The 14632-nt window shown below is 69.2% G+C and overlaps 7 protein-coding genes across 7 annotated transcripts; 4 read left to right on the top strand and 3 right to left on the bottom strand.

The window, feature by feature from the left end:
- Positions 1–65: 65 nt before the first annotated feature.
- V1510DRAFT_363375 (signal transduction histidine kinase) lies at positions 66–506 on the bottom strand (the record flags this gene model as incomplete). The annotated part of the gene is made up of 1 exon (XM_066931129.1): positions 66–506. One exon carries the CDS (start codon positions 504–506, stop codon positions 66–68), a length of 441 nt encoding a protein of 146 aa, XP_066789788.1.
- Positions 507–2458: 1952 nt separating this feature from the next.
- On the top strand, positions 2459–4415 carry V1510DRAFT_433617 (LrgB-like family-domain-containing protein; the record flags this gene model as incomplete). The annotated part of the gene is made up of 3 exons (XM_066935520.1): positions 2459–2620; positions 2652–3668; positions 3702–4415. The coding sequence occupies 3 exons, from the start codon at positions 2459–2461 to the stop codon at positions 4149–4151; spliced, it is 1629 nt and encodes a 542-aa protein (XP_066789787.1). The 3' UTR covers positions 4152–4415.
- Positions 4416–4607: 192 nt separating this feature from the next.
- V1510DRAFT_415036 (pyridoxal phosphate-dependent transferase) lies at positions 4608–6206 on the bottom strand. Its single transcript, XM_066933523.1, has 3 exons — positions 6074–6206; positions 5898–5991; positions 4608–5864 (listed from the first exon to the last, which is right to left on the bottom strand). The coding sequence occupies exons 2-3, from the start codon at positions 5979–5981 to the stop codon at positions 4668–4670; spliced, it is 1281 nt and encodes a 426-aa protein (XP_066789786.1). The 5' UTR covers positions 5982–5991; positions 6074–6206; the 3' UTR covers positions 4608–4667.
- Positions 6207–7267: 1061 nt separating this feature from the next.
- On the top strand, positions 7268–7885 carry V1510DRAFT_415034 (peptidyl-tRNA hydrolase). The gene has a single exon (XM_066933522.1). It carries the CDS (start codon positions 7521–7523, stop codon positions 7830–7832), a length of 312 nt encoding a protein of 103 aa, XP_066789785.1. The 5' UTR covers positions 7268–7520; the 3' UTR covers positions 7833–7885.
- V1510DRAFT_415032 (SART-1 protein) lies at positions 7835–10231 on the bottom strand. The gene is made up of 2 exons (XM_066933521.1): positions 8550–10231; positions 7835–8507 (listed from the first exon to the last, which is right to left on the bottom strand). The coding sequence occupies exons 1-2, from the start codon at positions 9734–9736 to the stop codon at positions 7880–7882; spliced, it is 1815 nt and encodes a 604-aa protein (XP_066789784.1). The 5' UTR covers positions 9737–10231; the 3' UTR covers positions 7835–7879.
- A 504-nt stretch (positions 10232–10735) lies between these two features.
- Positions 10736–13032, top strand: V1510DRAFT_392794 (uncharacterized protein; the record flags this gene model as incomplete). The annotated part of the gene is made up of 3 exons (XM_066931803.1): positions 10736–11977; positions 12011–12758; positions 12849–13032. Coding segments are annotated over exons 1-3 (1890 nt in total), but the record flags the coding sequence as incomplete, so codon positions are not given.
- A 366-nt stretch (positions 13033–13398) lies between these two features.
- Positions 13399–14612, top strand: V1510DRAFT_415028 (kinase-like protein). Its single transcript, XM_066933520.1, has one exon. It carries the CDS (start codon positions 13414–13416, stop codon positions 14539–14541), a length of 1128 nt encoding a protein of 375 aa, XP_066789782.1. The 5' UTR covers positions 13399–13413; the 3' UTR covers positions 14542–14612.
- Positions 14613–14632: the final 20 nt, after the last annotated feature.

Below are 14632 nucleotides of genomic sequence, written 5' to 3'. Positions count from 1 at the left end.
GGAGATGCGGGTCGGTCCGGGCGGACGCGGGCCGGGTCGGGGGGCGGGACGGCTCGCGCCGGCGGTCACTCGTCCTTGGCCTCGTCGTCGCCCTCGTCCTTGAAGTACCGCCGCAGGAACTTCTCGCTCTCGGCGTACTCCTTGCGGACCTCCTCGAGCGTCACCTGGATGCGCGAGAGGCACAGCTCGTCGTCGTCGACGTCGTCCTTGCCGGTCTCGTCCTTCTTGGCGCCCAGGTGCTGGATCTTCTCGCACGAGTCCTTGACCAGCGTCAGGCCGAGCGCGGCCGACGAGCCCTTCAGAAAGTGGCCGAGCAGCGAGAGCTCGTCGAGGTTCTTGGACGCGAGCGCGTCGTCCATCTGCGTGAACGTGTTCTCGGCCTGTTCGAAGAAGTTCCACACGATGCTTTTGCTGAATTCCCGCTCGTCGCCATCGTCGTCCATCTCGAGGATCTGGTCGAACGTGGCCCAGTCGATCAGCCCGGCACCCTCAGCCTCCTCGACCATTCTGTCGTTGTCGTCGAAGTGAGACATCGCCCGACTGCTGTGCGGATCCGCAGAAATATAGAAGGGGGGCCGCCAAAATTCAAAGACGCACTGAACGGATGCAGTAGCGAGTGGCCGCTCTACTGTGGAGTGACGTAGGCTGCGGAAGTTAGTTCGGTTACCCGGCCGACTGCAAATTTGCGCCCACGCTCGGCGCCGCGCTGGCGGCGAATTGGCCGCCGGCGGGCCCGGTCGGAAGCGCTGGTCCGGCCGGCGGCAGCGGCACGGGGCGGTGTCGCGACCGGACGCCCGGCATGCGGCGTGCGGTCTGCCCGGGCGGGCCCGCCCACGGCGGGGTCATCTCGCCGCTCGACGGCTGTCGACGCGCTCGCGGCTGCCAGGCGGACGCCGGGTGTCGCCCGATGGCCACCGACATCCGAGCGCGTATCTTGTCACTTACCGAGCGAGGACGGATGGATGCTGGGCAATTCGGTGCGTTCGGTGGAGAGCAGAAAGTGCAGGGAAAAGAAAGGAGGAGAAAGGGCGGCTGGACAGCCGAATGACAGCATAGGCCGCGACGATGCCGGCCACTGCGAAAGCAGTGGTGCAGATACCGGCGGCGGCTGCCAGTAGAGGCCTAGTGAGGCGCGCAGCGCGTCTAGCGGACAACTCTAGTGGACTTTAGTGGCTAGCGGTGGGCGCCCCAGCCTGGACAGGTCTGGGTAGGGTGCCAGGGCGGGCCCTTGGCCGACAGTGGACGCCCTGGGGGGGGCCCGCGTTGTCATTCGCAAGCCATTGGGCGCTAGCATCCGTTGGTGGGCACTAGCGCGGGCCGGTCGACAGCGTGGACCAGCCGTCTGGCTCGCGCGCTAGCGCGGTGGCTGCCACTAGCCCGCGGGCAGTAACTGCGAATAGCCGTGGGCGACCCCAGCCGCCCCAGACCGGCTGCCGCGGCCAGGTCGGCGTGCGACGCGCCTGGCGATGGCGCGCGGCCGGCCGGCCGCCGCGGCCGCCCCTGCGCGCGCCCCGCGGACGCGCGCGCGTGAGGCGGGCCGTGGGCAGCGGCCAGACGACGCGCTGGGGCAGCCGAGCACGTGCCGGCCGCCACGGCCGAACGTCATCGCGCCGGCGCGACCTGGGGCCCCGGCTGGCCTGCCGACCCGGCTGTCGGCCAACACACGCACGCTACGCTGCGGGCGGGCGGACCCAGCCGCAGTGTCTCAGGCGCATGTGCGGCGCCGCCCTGTTGGAACCCTGGCGCGACCCGCCGGCCGGTCTCCGCGCCGCCGGCGCCGCCCGCGCAGCGACCCGCCGCGGGCGCGTGCGCTGGCGCCGCCTTATCGCCGGTGGATCTGGCCGCTGCACGATGATGCCCGGCGCGTGCGGCGCCCGCTGGCGCCGGCCCGCGGCCGGGCGCTGGCGTGCGTGCCGCTGCCCCCCTGCCGCCGCCCAGCTGCCCACCTCTGGCTGCCTCCGGCCGCCGCCGCCTGCGCACGCCCGCACGCGTCGCGGCCGGTCCAGGCCAAGCCCCACCCAGCTAGTGTGCGGGAGTGGGCACCCGCAGCAGCCACCGCCAGCCGCCCAGCGCGCCGCGGCCGAGTTACCCGTTTGGGCCCCGGCCAGGAGTCGCGCTGTGACCGGGTTATGCGAACCCTGAGCGCTGCCAGCCGTCGCCGCGGTGACCGGCTGTGACTTGCTAGCGCATTCGGCTGCAGCCACCGCTAGACCGACGCGGCCGTCCGGCAGCCCGCGCCGGTGCAGTCGCGGCCGCCGTTCCGGACAGACTAGTGGTCCTACGTCACGGCCGGCACGCGGCCGTGCCTAGTCTGCACGCGGCCTAGCGCACGCCAGCACCCGCGACGGCGCCGCCCAGCGCTCGGCTGGCCGGGCGCGGATCTGACCGGGTAACTACTCACTCCCGGGTAAGCCGCCGGCCCTTACCCCCCCCGCGCAGCCGTCCGACCCCAGACACCATGGCGCCCTCGACGAGAGCCTCGACGCGCGCGAGCACGCCCGGCACGGCCGCGGCCGCCGTCGCGGTCGCCGTGGCTGGCACCGGCGCGTCCACGGACAAACTCCCCCCGGCGGTCGCCGACGCGGACGGCCTGGGCGACGCGCTCGACGCCCTCCGACTGGTAAGTGTCGCATCCGCGCCGCGCTCACCAGATCGCCGCCGAGAACGGGCCCAAGCTGGCGACCGAGTTCGTCGTTGTGCCCGTCGGCCTTGCCGCCGTGCTCGTGGTCATGTACTGGATCAATTACGGGCTGGTCGCCGCCGGCGTCAACTTCCCGGCCTCGGTGATCTGCCTGTTTGTGCTGTTCGGCAGCCTGCTGCTGTGCGAGACCGTGCTCGGCACACGCCGCACGTCCGCCGTGATCCGTGTGATTAACGTGCCGCTCGGGTTCGCGCTGCGCTGGATCACGCTCATGTTCACGCCGTCGTTCGTCGTCCTGCCGTTGTCACCGGCCGTCTCCGGAGCCGAGGTCGGCAAAATCGCGGCCGTGTTTATTGTCGGCTTCGTGGCCATGATGACCGCGTGCGTGTACACAGTCATGGCCCTGCAGAAGGTTCTCGGTGTGTCCAAGCGCGCTGTCGTCCAGCGCGTCGAGGAGCTGCCGCCGTACGAGGACGAGGACTTCTACGCGGCCACGCCGGCCACTAGCCGACGCGTCAGTCTCGAAGCCGAGACGATCGAGCTGACCGAACTGCCGGCGCGGCCAGAGCCGGAACCGACGCGGCAGCCGTCGGCCCGGGCCAAGCGCGTGGCCGCGCTCGTGTCGCGCCACTTCGATGTCGGTTTGCACGTCCTGATCTTCCTCACGGTCGGCCTGCCCGTGCTCTACACAACCGGCTACACTCTCGTAGCACACATGACCCTGAGCGCTCTTACGCTATACCTGGGCATGGCTTTTCCGCCGCGGGTCCGACGCGTGCTGCACCCGCTCTTCACGTGTTCAGGACTGACTATCCTCGGCATATACCTGCTGGCGCTCACACGCGGCCAGACGCTCACCGACGGCCTCGACGCCTACAACACCGGCCGCGTCTACACGGCACTGGCCGACGCGGAGTACGCTGGGGTGCTGCCCGGCGCCGGCGACGTGCTGAAAAGCATGCTGCACGTGTCAATCGTGTCGCTGGCGTTGCCCATGTTCACGTACCGTGCCGATCTGCGACAATATGTAAGTGACACTTGCCGACGGCGCTGACCGCAGTTCCTGCTGCTAATGATACCCAATCTCTTGGCGGGGGTGGTCTCGTTCTTTGCGTACCCACCGATCTGCTACGCGATCGGCATTTCCGCGACACGATCTCTGGCGTTTGTCAGCCGCAGTGTGACACTGGCGCTGGCGAGCCCGCTCGTGATGTCACTCGGCGGCTCGCAGTCGCTGGCCGCGGTTACAGCGGTGCTGTCCGGTGTGGTGGGTGTCCTGGTCGGCAAGCAGATCCTGCGCGCGCTCAAAGTACGCGAGGACGACTACCTGACTATTGGCATCACGCTCGGAGTCAATTCGTCGGCAATTGCGGCTGCTGACCTGCTGACGTACGACCCACGTGCGGGCGCGCTGGCTGTACTGTCGTTTGTGGTCTACGGCACGTCGATGGTCATATTTGCGGCCATCCCGCCGATGGCGGCTGTTCTGCGCGGCTGGGTCGGCCTTTGAGGGCGACGTCATAGCAAAATACAGTTGTGACCCAGGTAACGTCCCGGATGCTGGACCACGGCACTGGGTCCCGGGCTGCTGGGTAGGGCGCGGCGGCGACCGACCCCGCTTGTTCCTGCAGCGTGCGGCCGTGACCCGTGAGCATGACCCGGAGTCGTGACCTGCGACGAACTATGTGTCACCCGGCCGTGGCAGCCTGCGCTCGGTCCAGGTGGGCAGCGCGCGGCGGAGAATGAGCTAGCTGAATGCGCACTAGGGGCAGCAGCCTCTAAGCGCCGTATTCTTCCGGCATGCTGCCGTAAGTTTCCGCGCGTCAGGCGGGAGGCCGTCTGCGCCAGTGTGGCGTAGCGCCGGCGCTGACAGGGCGGTGCGGCGCAGGGCCGACGCCGGGGCCGCGCACGCGACCACCGGGCGACCGGCACCTGCAGCCTGCGCCGGGCAACCGGCGCACACAAGTTCTAGAGCCGCCGACCACAGGCCGGCGCGTGCGTTTATTAAGACAAATCAACCGTGATTTTATTTGGTGACGGCGTGGATAGCCTCGGCCAGACGCTTCACGTTTCCAGACGTGATTCCGGCAACCGAGACACGGCCGTCACGGGTCATGTAGACCGAGTACTCCTTGGCCAGGGTGTCGACCTGCTCGGGGGTCAGGCCGGTGAAGCAGAACATGCCGATCTGCGAGGTGATGTGCGACCAGTCGCGGGTCGAGCCGAGCTCCTCGAGGTAGTTCTTGAGCAGCGTGCGCATCGAGATGATGCGGTCGGCCATATCCTTGACCTCGCCCAGCCACTGCTTGTTGAGGGCCGGGTCGGTCAGGATCTCGGCGGCCAGGCGGGCGCCGTGCACAGGCGGGTTCGAGTACATCGGGCGGACGATGATCTTGATCTGGGAGTCGACGCGCTTCTTCTCCTCGGTCGACTCGCAGACGACCGAGAAGGCACCAACACGCTCGCCGTACAGACCCATGTTCTTGGCGAACGACTGGGCGAGGACGACCTGGTGGCCCTGCTCGACAAAGTAGCGGAGCGCGTAGGCGTCCTTGTCGGCGTTGCCGGAGGCGAAGCCCTGGTAGGCCATGTCAAAGAAGATGAAGTGCTCCTTGGTCTTGCAGACCTCGGAGATCGCCTGCCACTGCTCCGGCGTAGGGTCGACGCCGGTGGGGTTGTGGGCGCACGCGTGCAGGAGCACGATCGACTTGGCCGGCGCCTCCTTCAGGTCGGCGACCAGGCCGTCCAGGTCGAGAGCGATGTTGGTCTTGTCGTAGTAGCGGTACGACTTGACCTCGAGACCCGAGTCGCGGAAGACGGCGCCGTGGTTAGCCCACGACGGCGTCGGCAGGTAGATCGTCTTGGACTCCGGGTACCACTTGGCCAGGAACTCGCCGCCAATGCGCAGCGCGCCGGTGCCCGAGATCGACTGCGTGATCACCAGCCGGTCCTCCTTGATCGCCGGCGACTCGGGCGAGTACGCCAGCAGCGCGGCCTGCTTGGTGAACTGGGCCACACCGGTGATGCCGGCGTACTCCTTGTCGAGCTGCTGCTGCAGCAGACGCAGCTCGGCCTCCTTGACCGACGGCAGCACGAACGGCTTGCCGGCGTCGTCACGGTACGCGCCGACACCAAGGTTGATCTTCTCGGCGAACTTGTCGGCCTTGAAGGCCTCGGTGATGCCGAGGATCGCGTCGGGCGGGCCCTGGGGGACCTTGGCCCACTGCCGTCAGCGGGCGTCGCGCGGTGCACTTACAGCCGAGACGTTTCTCGCGAGCGTCAGGCGCATCCGCGGCGCAAACGCGCTGCGGACCGCAGATCGAGTCATAGCAGAGACCATTGTGTGAGTGCTGGCTGTCAGCGGGGTTCTGCGGGCACGCAATTGGCGCCGTCTCGTTTTATGTGTCGCGGGCTAAGATGACTCAGACTTACAGTGGGCGACTTTGGACCGAAGGGACGGGAACGGACAGACAGTGGTGACGCGACCAGAGGAGGGAAAGAGCAACAATATATAGCCTAGGAAAAGCCGTGCCCGTTTATATTCGTGCGGAGCCTGATGTGTCTGGCCGTGTCCCGATCGTGCGGCCCGTGATGGCCGCTTGCGCGGGCACGGACGGGGGCCGCGTGACACTAGCGCGAATACGCTGCAACCGTCGCGCGGCGCGTGCTCTGCGGCTGCAACTGCCCTGCTACGTGCTGCTTGCGCCTCGTCCGCCCGCCCGCGCCTCACGCCGCTGCCCTTGAGCCGGCCGCCCGTTCTAGCCGAGGGCTCGGGCCGACGCTCTGGTCGCCGTGTTCGGCTGCGGCCGGTGCTGCCGGCCACTGCCGGCTACGGCGGGCGGTCCGACGCCACCTGTCGAATGTGTCCGAGGGGCCGCGCGGGGTTGCCGGCGTGCGTGCAGACGGCGCAGGCCGCGGTAGTGCGCCGGCAGGGCCGTCTGCGCACGCGTCTGGCACCGCCCCGGTTGGGCTTGGCCGGCCGGGTCCATGAGGGGAAGCCGTCGAAAACAGCTAGCGATGTCGGGCTACGAAAACGGGCCGGGCGGCCGGTCGCGCACACTGCTGGACAGCCTATTTTCGCTGGTGGTCGTGGCCCCAGCCGGAAATTTTTCGTCGCGCGCGTTTCCGCCGGCGCCGGCGACAGCAGCGGCGACCCCAGCGCACGGCCGACGGCCGGCGGGCCGGACGCCGGCGTCCACTGGCCGACTGGCGGCCGACGCGGCCGGCCGGCGGTGCTAGTGGGCGGCCGACCGGACAGACGGCCGCCACAGGCGTGTACCCCTCACGGCCGGTCCAGGCAGATCAGGCAATATGCGAAACCCTAACCGGGCGCCTAGGGCAGGCTGCTTCGGCGCGTAGTTGGCGAACGTGTGGCGGGCTGGCCGGTGCGGCCGCGCGCGGCTGCGGTAGCCGGCGGGGGTGCGTTGCAGGGGCGCGGGTCGCGGAGTCGAAAGCAGCCGCGGGGCCGGCGAATCCCCCACGCGGTGCAGAGCCGTCCGCGCATGCGGGGTGGGCGCGCGACGCGCCGCACCACGTGCGGCGGCCGGCACGCCCTGCACGTGACCAGCCGCACGCCCTGCGGCGTCTCAAATTTTCGCCGCCGCTCGGCCGACACGCAATGGCCCTGTCAGACACCTTCCGGCTGCTCGCCACCGGCGTCGCCGGCGTGCTGATCGGCGCGTCCGCGACCGCGTCCTGGGCGCTGCAGCGCCCGGCCGTCGCGCCCAAGTCCGACGAGTCCGACGACGACGAGTCCGACTCGGATCTTGACGACGCCGACATCCGCGCGGCGCTTGCCGCAGCCGAGCCCTCGGCCTGGGACGCCTTCACAGACTTCTCGGACTACAAGCTCGTGCTGGTAGTGCGCACGGACCTCGGTATGACCAAGGGCAAGGCCGCCGCCCAATGCTGCCACGCCACGCTCGGCTGCTACAAGCGCCTGCTCAAGGCCAATCCGACCGTGATCCGCCACTGGGAGGCTGCCGGGCAGCCCAAGATCACGCTCCAGATCAAGGGCGAGGAGGAGATCCAGATCCTGCAAGCGCAGGCCGAAAGCATGTCGTTGCCGCACTGCCTCGTCCGTGACGCGGGCCGGACCCAGATCGCGGCCGGCTCGATCACGGTGCTCGGGATCGGCCCGGCGCCCAAGGCCGTGATCGACCAGATCACGGGCCAGCTCAAGCTCTACTAGCATTGTCCATAGCCTAAATGTATTCATCATGCGTCTTGTAGCGTACACTAAAACAGCGGCAGGCTGTCCTTCTTGGACTCCTCCTCGATCCGCTTGAGCTTCTTCTCGGTCTTGGTCTTGCCGGAGCCCTTGCCGTGGAACTGGTGCGAGAGGTGCTTGAACGCCTCCTTGGCCGTCATCAGCCGGCCGTACTCGTCCTTGTACTCGAGCTTGACGTCCGGCTTGTAGTTCTTGAACCGCTCCTGCGACTCGCGCGCCTCCTGGACCTGGCGCTGCTGGTTTTCCCACCGCGCGGCCTCCTCGCGCTCCTTCTGGGTCATGCCGTCGAACTTGCCGGACCGGCGGTCGTCCTCGCGCCGAGCACGGAGCTCGGCCTTGGCGAGAACCTTGCGGCGCTGGCTCTCGATGCGCCAGCGGTTGTTCTCCACCTGGATCCGCTGGCGCTCCTCGTCCTCGGTGGAGGGCGTCTTGAGGAAGCCGCGACGGCGGAGCATCGAGAGCGTGTCGCCGAGGCCGACGGAGCTCATGCTGGCCTCCTCGTTGAAGCCGGTGCCCTGGTCGTCGTCGGCGTCGGGCTCGGCGCCGGGCTCGACGTCGGCGCTGGGCTCGGCGGCCTCGGACATGTCGACGTCGGCGGCCTCGACTGGCTCGGGGCCTGGCGGGGTGGCGGCGGCCGCGGGCGTCTCCGCGCTCTCGCCCGCGTCCGCCGACGGCGCCCGCGCCTTCTTCGGCTCCGCCGGCTTGTCGTCGATCGTGCTGAGAAACAGGCTCATGTCGTCTATGACAAGCCCGTCGCCGACCGGAATCTCCTCCTCGACCACGCTCTGCTCGCGGACCATCTGGGCGCGCATCTCGGGCGTCCAGAACGTGGCCTTCTTCTTGCGCTGCGTGTCCTGCCGCTGCTTGGCCAGCAGCGCCTGCAGGTCCTCGTCATCGTCCTCGACGATGTCGCCCATGACGACGTCGGCACCGACCAGCCCGTCGTCCTCGCCCTTGACCTTCGCCCGGCGGTTCTTGCTCCGCTTCTTCGGCTTGCGGATCTTGGCCGGCTGCGCCGGCATGTAGTCCGACTCGGGCGTGTCCAGGACGTCGTAGTCGAGCGACACGCGCACGCCGCGGTTGGCCGCGTCCAGCTTGGCCTGGCGCGCGGCCTCGGACGTCGGCACCGAGATCACCTCCGAGTCGAGCGTGAAGAACTTCTTGGCCGCGACCTCGTCCTCGTCGTCGTACCGCGACAACAGCCCGCCCTCGCCGTCCTCGTCCTCGTCGAGCCCGGTGTACCGGGCCTTGCGCTTGCGGTTCTCGATGTTCTTGGCCGTGCGCTTCTTCTCCTCCAGCGCGGTCGAGATAAGCTCGTCCTCGCCCTCGTCCAGGACGTCCTTGTCCTTGAGCGTGAGCACAACGTCGCCAACGGCCTCGCCGAACTCGTCCAGGGAGTGGCCGACCTTGAGGCCTTTGAGGTCGTCCGTCGTGTACGCCGCCGGCTCGTCGTCGTCGTGGCTGATGGCCACCTTCGGCTTCTTCGCGCGCTTCTTGCTCTTCTTGATCCACGCCAGCGTGTCGCCGGTCTCGTCTGCGAGCTCCTCGGCCAGCGACTTGCCTTCCAGCGCCCGCAGCCGCTCCACGCGGTCCTTGGCGCGCTGGATCCGCTGCCGGGCCGCCAGCGCGCCGGCCTGCGCGCGCTCTTCCTCCTCCTTGCGCCGCCAGTTGTCGAGCGCCTCCTGCTCCTGGTCGAGCGTGGACTGCGCGGCGACGGCCTCCGGCGCCGCCGCAGCGCCGCCGGCCGTGTCGGCCGCGCTGCCGGTGCCGCCAGCGCCGCTGTCCGGGACCGGAATCGGCTTCAGGCCGAGCGACACCCGGATCCTGTTGGTCTCTTCGAGCGAAATCGCCTCCTCGTCGGCCATGGTGCTCGTGCGCGTCTGCGCGGCTGTGTGCTCGGGCTGTCCGCGGAATCGATCGTGCGCCGGTGGTGCGTGGTCGAGTGGGTGCGGCGGGCGGCGTCGCAGGATTTTCTGCCGCGGCCGGTCTGAGAAATACGGGATTGCGGTCTGGCAGTTACGCACTTCTACCAAACTCCCGCCGCCGCACGCTTCCGGTCAGGGATGCCCTTTGCCTGATTCTCCGCCAGCGATCCGCGTACCCACGGTGCCGCCAACGACCGCAAAACGCGCAGCACGGTCCAGCGAGCAGACTGCGTGAGTACAGCTGGCGCCGGCCGCCGGCGCCGGCCGTGGCGCCGTGTTTGGTTCGCTCCGGCTACCAAACACGTCCTGCGGCCAGCTCTTTCCGGCCAGCCAGGGTGCAGCTAACGCGCCAGATGACGCTAGAGACCACCCGCGACTCGACCAGGGGCGGCCCACGAACACATCGGTGGGCGTGGCGTGCATCCGGCGCGCTTGGCGAGATCTGAACAAGGGCGCAGGCCCGCAAGCGAGGATAAAAATAGCAGGCCATGGGCCGGGACGACGGGTTGTCGCCGCGGTCGGCGTCCGACAGCCAGCGGTCGTCGTTCGATCACCTGCCGGCCAGCCGTCCTCGGCAGCCTTCCAACGCACCGCGGCCGGTGTCTGTGTTTGACGCGCAGCTGTCGTACGCCTCCGGCGGACGCAATTCGTCGCGACAGTCGCTCGCAGGCGGATCGACCATGGGCGGCAAGCACCACCGCAAGTCGTCGTCGTCCGAGAGCCTGCAGGGCCAGCCGGGGCCGTACCAGGAGTACCCGTTTCTGATGCCGACGCTGCCGTCGGCCAGCCGGACGGCGGCGCAAATGGGCCCGCCGTCGGCGCCGCTGGTGCCGACGTCGGGGCCGGGCGCGGCGGCGGCAGGCGCGGCCGCGCCGCGCAAGCAGTCGCTGCCGCTGAACGCGACGAGCTCGGGCGCGCTGACGCCGACGGAGCACTTCAGCACGCTGCCGCGGCACGGGCGCGAGAGCGTCGCGTACGGGCGGCCGGCGTCGCGGCGCGAGTCCAGCGAAGGCGAGAACCGGCGCAATGGCGGCGGCAACTTCCTGTCGATCATCAAGGTCTTCAAGAAGGACCACAAGAAGGACGGGCCGCCGCCGAGCCCGTACTCGGGCCGCAACTTCAGCGACACGTACATTGCCAACGCGCGGTCGGCGTCGTCGCTGCCGCAGCACGACAAGGAGCCGCCGCGGACGCTGCGCAAGCAGCCAGTCTCGATCAGCAACATGCACTCGGCGGCCAGCACGCCGGTCGCGCCGGCCGTGCACGTGTCGACGCCGGTGGCGGTCGAGATCGGCACGTCACGCGTGCTCGTGCTGTGCACGCTCGACCACGAGCATTTCATCCTGATGGACATCAGCGACTGCCTGTCGCCGGCGCTGCTGCGGCAGACGCTGTGCAAGCGCTTCAGCGTGCCGGACTGGGAGCGCACCCAGGTCTTTCTCGAGGAGATGGGCGAGGGCGAGAAGGGCGAGCCGCTGGACGACGAGCGCCTGCTGGAGCTGTGCAAGAAGGGCGACGCCAAGGGCTCGCTCAAGCTGTACATCCGGTGCATCGGGCCGTCGTACGCGGGCACGGCCGAGGGCGTGTACGGCGCGAGCAAGGTGCAGTCGCCGAAGCTGGCCGGGCGCCGCAGCAGCGCGCCGCGCTCGCCGGTGGTGCAGCCGCGGCTGCGCGTCAACACGCAGCGCTCGGACGACCACGACCGCCGCAGCCTGCACCGGCACCACGGCAGCAACGACTCGGCCGCGGACTCGGCCGGCACGGTCGACGAGGACATCGACGTGAGCCACCTGTCGATCGATCCCGATGCCGGCACGTTCCCGTCGCGCCGGCTCCGGCGCTCGTCCGACCTCGGCTACCGCCGCAAGACGTCCATGGACGACCAGACCGACCGCAGCGGCCACTCGCCGTCGTCGGCGTCGCCGCTGACGCTGTCGTCGCGCGCCGACTCGTCCGCGCTCGACTCGTCCACGCCGACGCTCGACACGGACGGCTACGAGGGCGACGACGACGACGCGGCCGCGGCCAACGACGACCAGGCGTCGCCGATGCTCGGCACAGCGGCCACGCCGCTCAAGCGCAACCGCGTCATCATCACCGGCCACAGCGCCGACTCCGAGTCTGGTCACAGCATGCGGCCGCACAAGGCCGACCGCCAAGACCGCAAGTACTCGTCTACAGGTACGTCCAGCCCCTGGAGCCTGCTGACCCCAGGGGAGTCGTTCAAGGTCATCCGGCACCAGCCCCCGCAAAAGGAAATCAACTTCGACAAGGGGCGCATCTCGCCGTACGACCAACGGCCACAGAGCAAGTACCAGTTCGTCGCTCTGCGCACGGCGCCGCCGCCGCCGCCGAACCGCACTGCGTCCAAGTCGTCGGCCAAGTCCTTCCAGGTGCCGCGCAAGTCCATGACGCCCGTGGCCGAGGCGCCCATCCGGCAGCTGCTGGCCGAGCACCAGCAACAGCGGCAGCAGGCCACTGTCGACGGCGACGCCAAGGACCGTGCGCCAAGCGTCGCGGTCTCGGCGCCGACCGACAGTCTCGCCCACGAGCTCCTGCGTGCCGACGCGCAGAAGCCCGAGAGCTCGCCCATGGCCGACGGCGTCTCGGACGAGCTCTTCAAGGAGAACGCGATCTCGTTTGCGGACGCACCGTCGTTCCCCGACTTTGGCGACGACACCAGCGACAGCGACGACGGGCTGTGGGCCAAGAAGCCGCCGAGCACGGCCTCGACGGCGTCGTCGACGCTCGTCAAGGGTGACGCCGACCGCGTGCTAGCCGAGAAGGGGCTCGGCATCGACGTCGCCACCTCGCCCGCGCCGTACATCCCGACGGTCGCCGAGCGCCACGACCGGCCGCAGCGGCCGCCGATCCGGCTCCAGATCTCGACGGGCGAGACCGTGCGCGTGCACCACCCGATCTCGGCCATCAGCGAGAACACCGAGTCGGCGTCCTCGGCGACGACGTCGCCGGCGAGCGCGGCCGAGCACGGGCCGTCGTCGGCCAAGCTGACGCGGTCGCCGAACGTGGCCAAGGGCCCGTCGCCGGCGACGCACGACGTGCCGTACCCGTTCTACGACATGCTCACACGCAACTCGGCCGCCGACATTTGGGCTGTGCGTCCGCCGGCCGAGGTCGTGTACGACAACCTCGAGAAGTATTTCCCGAACGCGGACCTGGACAAGCCCATCATCGACGACTCGGAAGCCGCCGGCTGGGCCGGCGCGGCCGCCGGCGTCAGCGCGCCGCCGACGTCGGCGGTGTCGCCGCTGGACACGGCCTCGAGCGTCTACACGAGCGGCGCGGCGAGCGCGGTCTCGTCGGGCGCAGACACGCCGCTGACGTCGACCGTGGGCACGCAGGCGGTCAGCCCGCGGCGCGACGCGGACGAGCCACAGACGCCGGTGGCCCAGATCGAGCCGCCGATGACCAAGAGCCCCGACTCGATGTCGTCGATCGGATCCGAGACGGCAGCGCCAACGCAGGCCACGTTCGACGCCGCGCAGGCGTCGCCGCTGCCGAAGGAGCCCGGCCCGCCGGCCACGCGCAAGGAGCCCGGCTCCGCGCCCAAACGCCCCCCCGGCGGCGCGTCGCCGCGGCCGGCCATCGCCCGGCGCATGAAGAGCATCCGGGTGGTCGCCCGCGAGGCCCGCGAGGCCAGCGAGGCGCGCAAGCGCTACGTCAAGGTCGACGCCACCCGCGGCGACAGCGTGCCCGAGAAAAAGAGCCTGCTGCTGCGGCGCAAGAGCACCAAGATGTGGGGCCAGCGCGTGGTCGAGGTCAAGCCCGGGCAGATGCCCAAGAGCATCGAGCACGTGCGCAGCAGCGAGCGCCCGCCGCAGCAGTTCAACTGGGTCAAGGGCGAGCTCATCGGCACCGGCACGTTCGGCCGGGTCTACCTCGCGCTCAACGCGACCACCGGCGAGATGATCGCCGTCAAGCAGGTCTACGTGTCCAACAACGAGCGGCAGCGCGAGGTGATCGAGGCGCTCAACGCCGAGGTCGAGACCATGAAGGACCTCGACCACCTCAACATCGTGCAGTACCTCGGCTACGAGGCGTCGCCCGACCTGTGCTCGCTCTTCCTCGAGTACGTCCCCGGCGGGTCGATCGGCACGTGCCTGCACAAGCACGGCCGGTTCGAGCGGCCGGTAATCCACTCGCTCACGCGGCAGGTCGTCGACGGGCTCGAGTACCTGCACTCGAAGCGCATCCTGCACCGGGACCTCAAGTCGGACAACCTGCTGCTGGACCTGGACGGCGTCTGCAAGATCTCGGACTTTGGCATCTCCAAGCGGTCGCAGAACATCTACTCGAACGACGCCGAGATGTCGATGCAGGGCACCATCTTCTGGATGGCGCCCGAGGTCATCCACAACGTCGTGCACAACGAGAAGCAGGGCTACAGCGCCAAGGTCGACATCTGGTCGCTGGGCTGCGTCGTGCTCGAGATGTTTGCCGGGCGGCGGCCGTGGTCGAACGACGAGGCGATCGGGGCCATGTACAAGCTGGGCAACGCCAAGCTGGCGCCGCCGATCCCGGAAGACACCGAGTCGTACGTGTGCGAGGACGGGCGCGAGTTCCTGGCGCAGTGCTTCACGATCGACCCGGACGCGCGGCCGACGGCGAGCGTGCTGCTGCAGACCAAGTTCTGCGCGCCGGACCCGGCGTTCAACTTCGCCGAGACCAACCTGGCCAAGTTGATCCGGTTCAACGACAAGCGGGCGGTGCCGTTTCCACGGTAACGCCTGGCGATTTAGGGATCGGGAATTAGGGATTAGGGATCGATAGGGGCTAATGCACTATTTTTAGCTGATGCGTCGCACTCGGCTCGCG

This window comes from Dipodascopsis tothii (assembly GCF_038497935.1).
Source record: "Dipodascopsis tothii strain CBS 759.85 unplaced genomic scaffold V1510scaffold_10, whole genome shotgun sequence".
NCBI classification, from domain to species: Eukaryota; Fungi; Ascomycota; class Lipomycetes; order Lipomycetales; family Lipomycetaceae; genus Neoaidaea; species Neoaidaea tothii.
This window is presented reverse-complemented; position numbering and strand designations above follow the sequence as displayed.

Bases quoted from the DNA above. Each gene is read 5' to 3' on its own strand.
- V1510DRAFT_415036 (XM_066933523.1), bottom strand. From the start codon at position 5,981: ATGGTCTCTGCTATGACTCGATCTGCGGTCCGCAGCGCGTTTGCGCCG. The intron at 5,865-5,897 runs GTAAGTGCACCG...CGCTGACGGCAG, and splicing joins TCGCGAGAAACGTCTCGGCT to TGGGCCAAGGTCCCCCAGGG.
- V1510DRAFT_415034 (XM_066933522.1), top strand. From the start codon at position 7,521: ATGACCAAGGGCAAGGCCGCCGCCCAATGCTGCCACGCCACGCTCGGC.
- V1510DRAFT_415032 (XM_066933521.1), bottom strand. From the start codon at position 9,736: ATGGCCGACGAGGAGGCGATTTCGCTCGAAGAGACCAACAGGATCCGG. The intron at 8,508-8,549 runs GGCGCCGTCGGC...GGAGACGCCCGC, and splicing joins GCGGAGCCGAAGAAGGCGCG to GGCCGCCGCCACCCCGCCAG.
- V1510DRAFT_415028 (XM_066933520.1), top strand. From the start codon at position 13,414: ATGAAGAGCATCCGGGTGGTCGCCCGCGAGGCCCGCGAGGCCAGCGAG.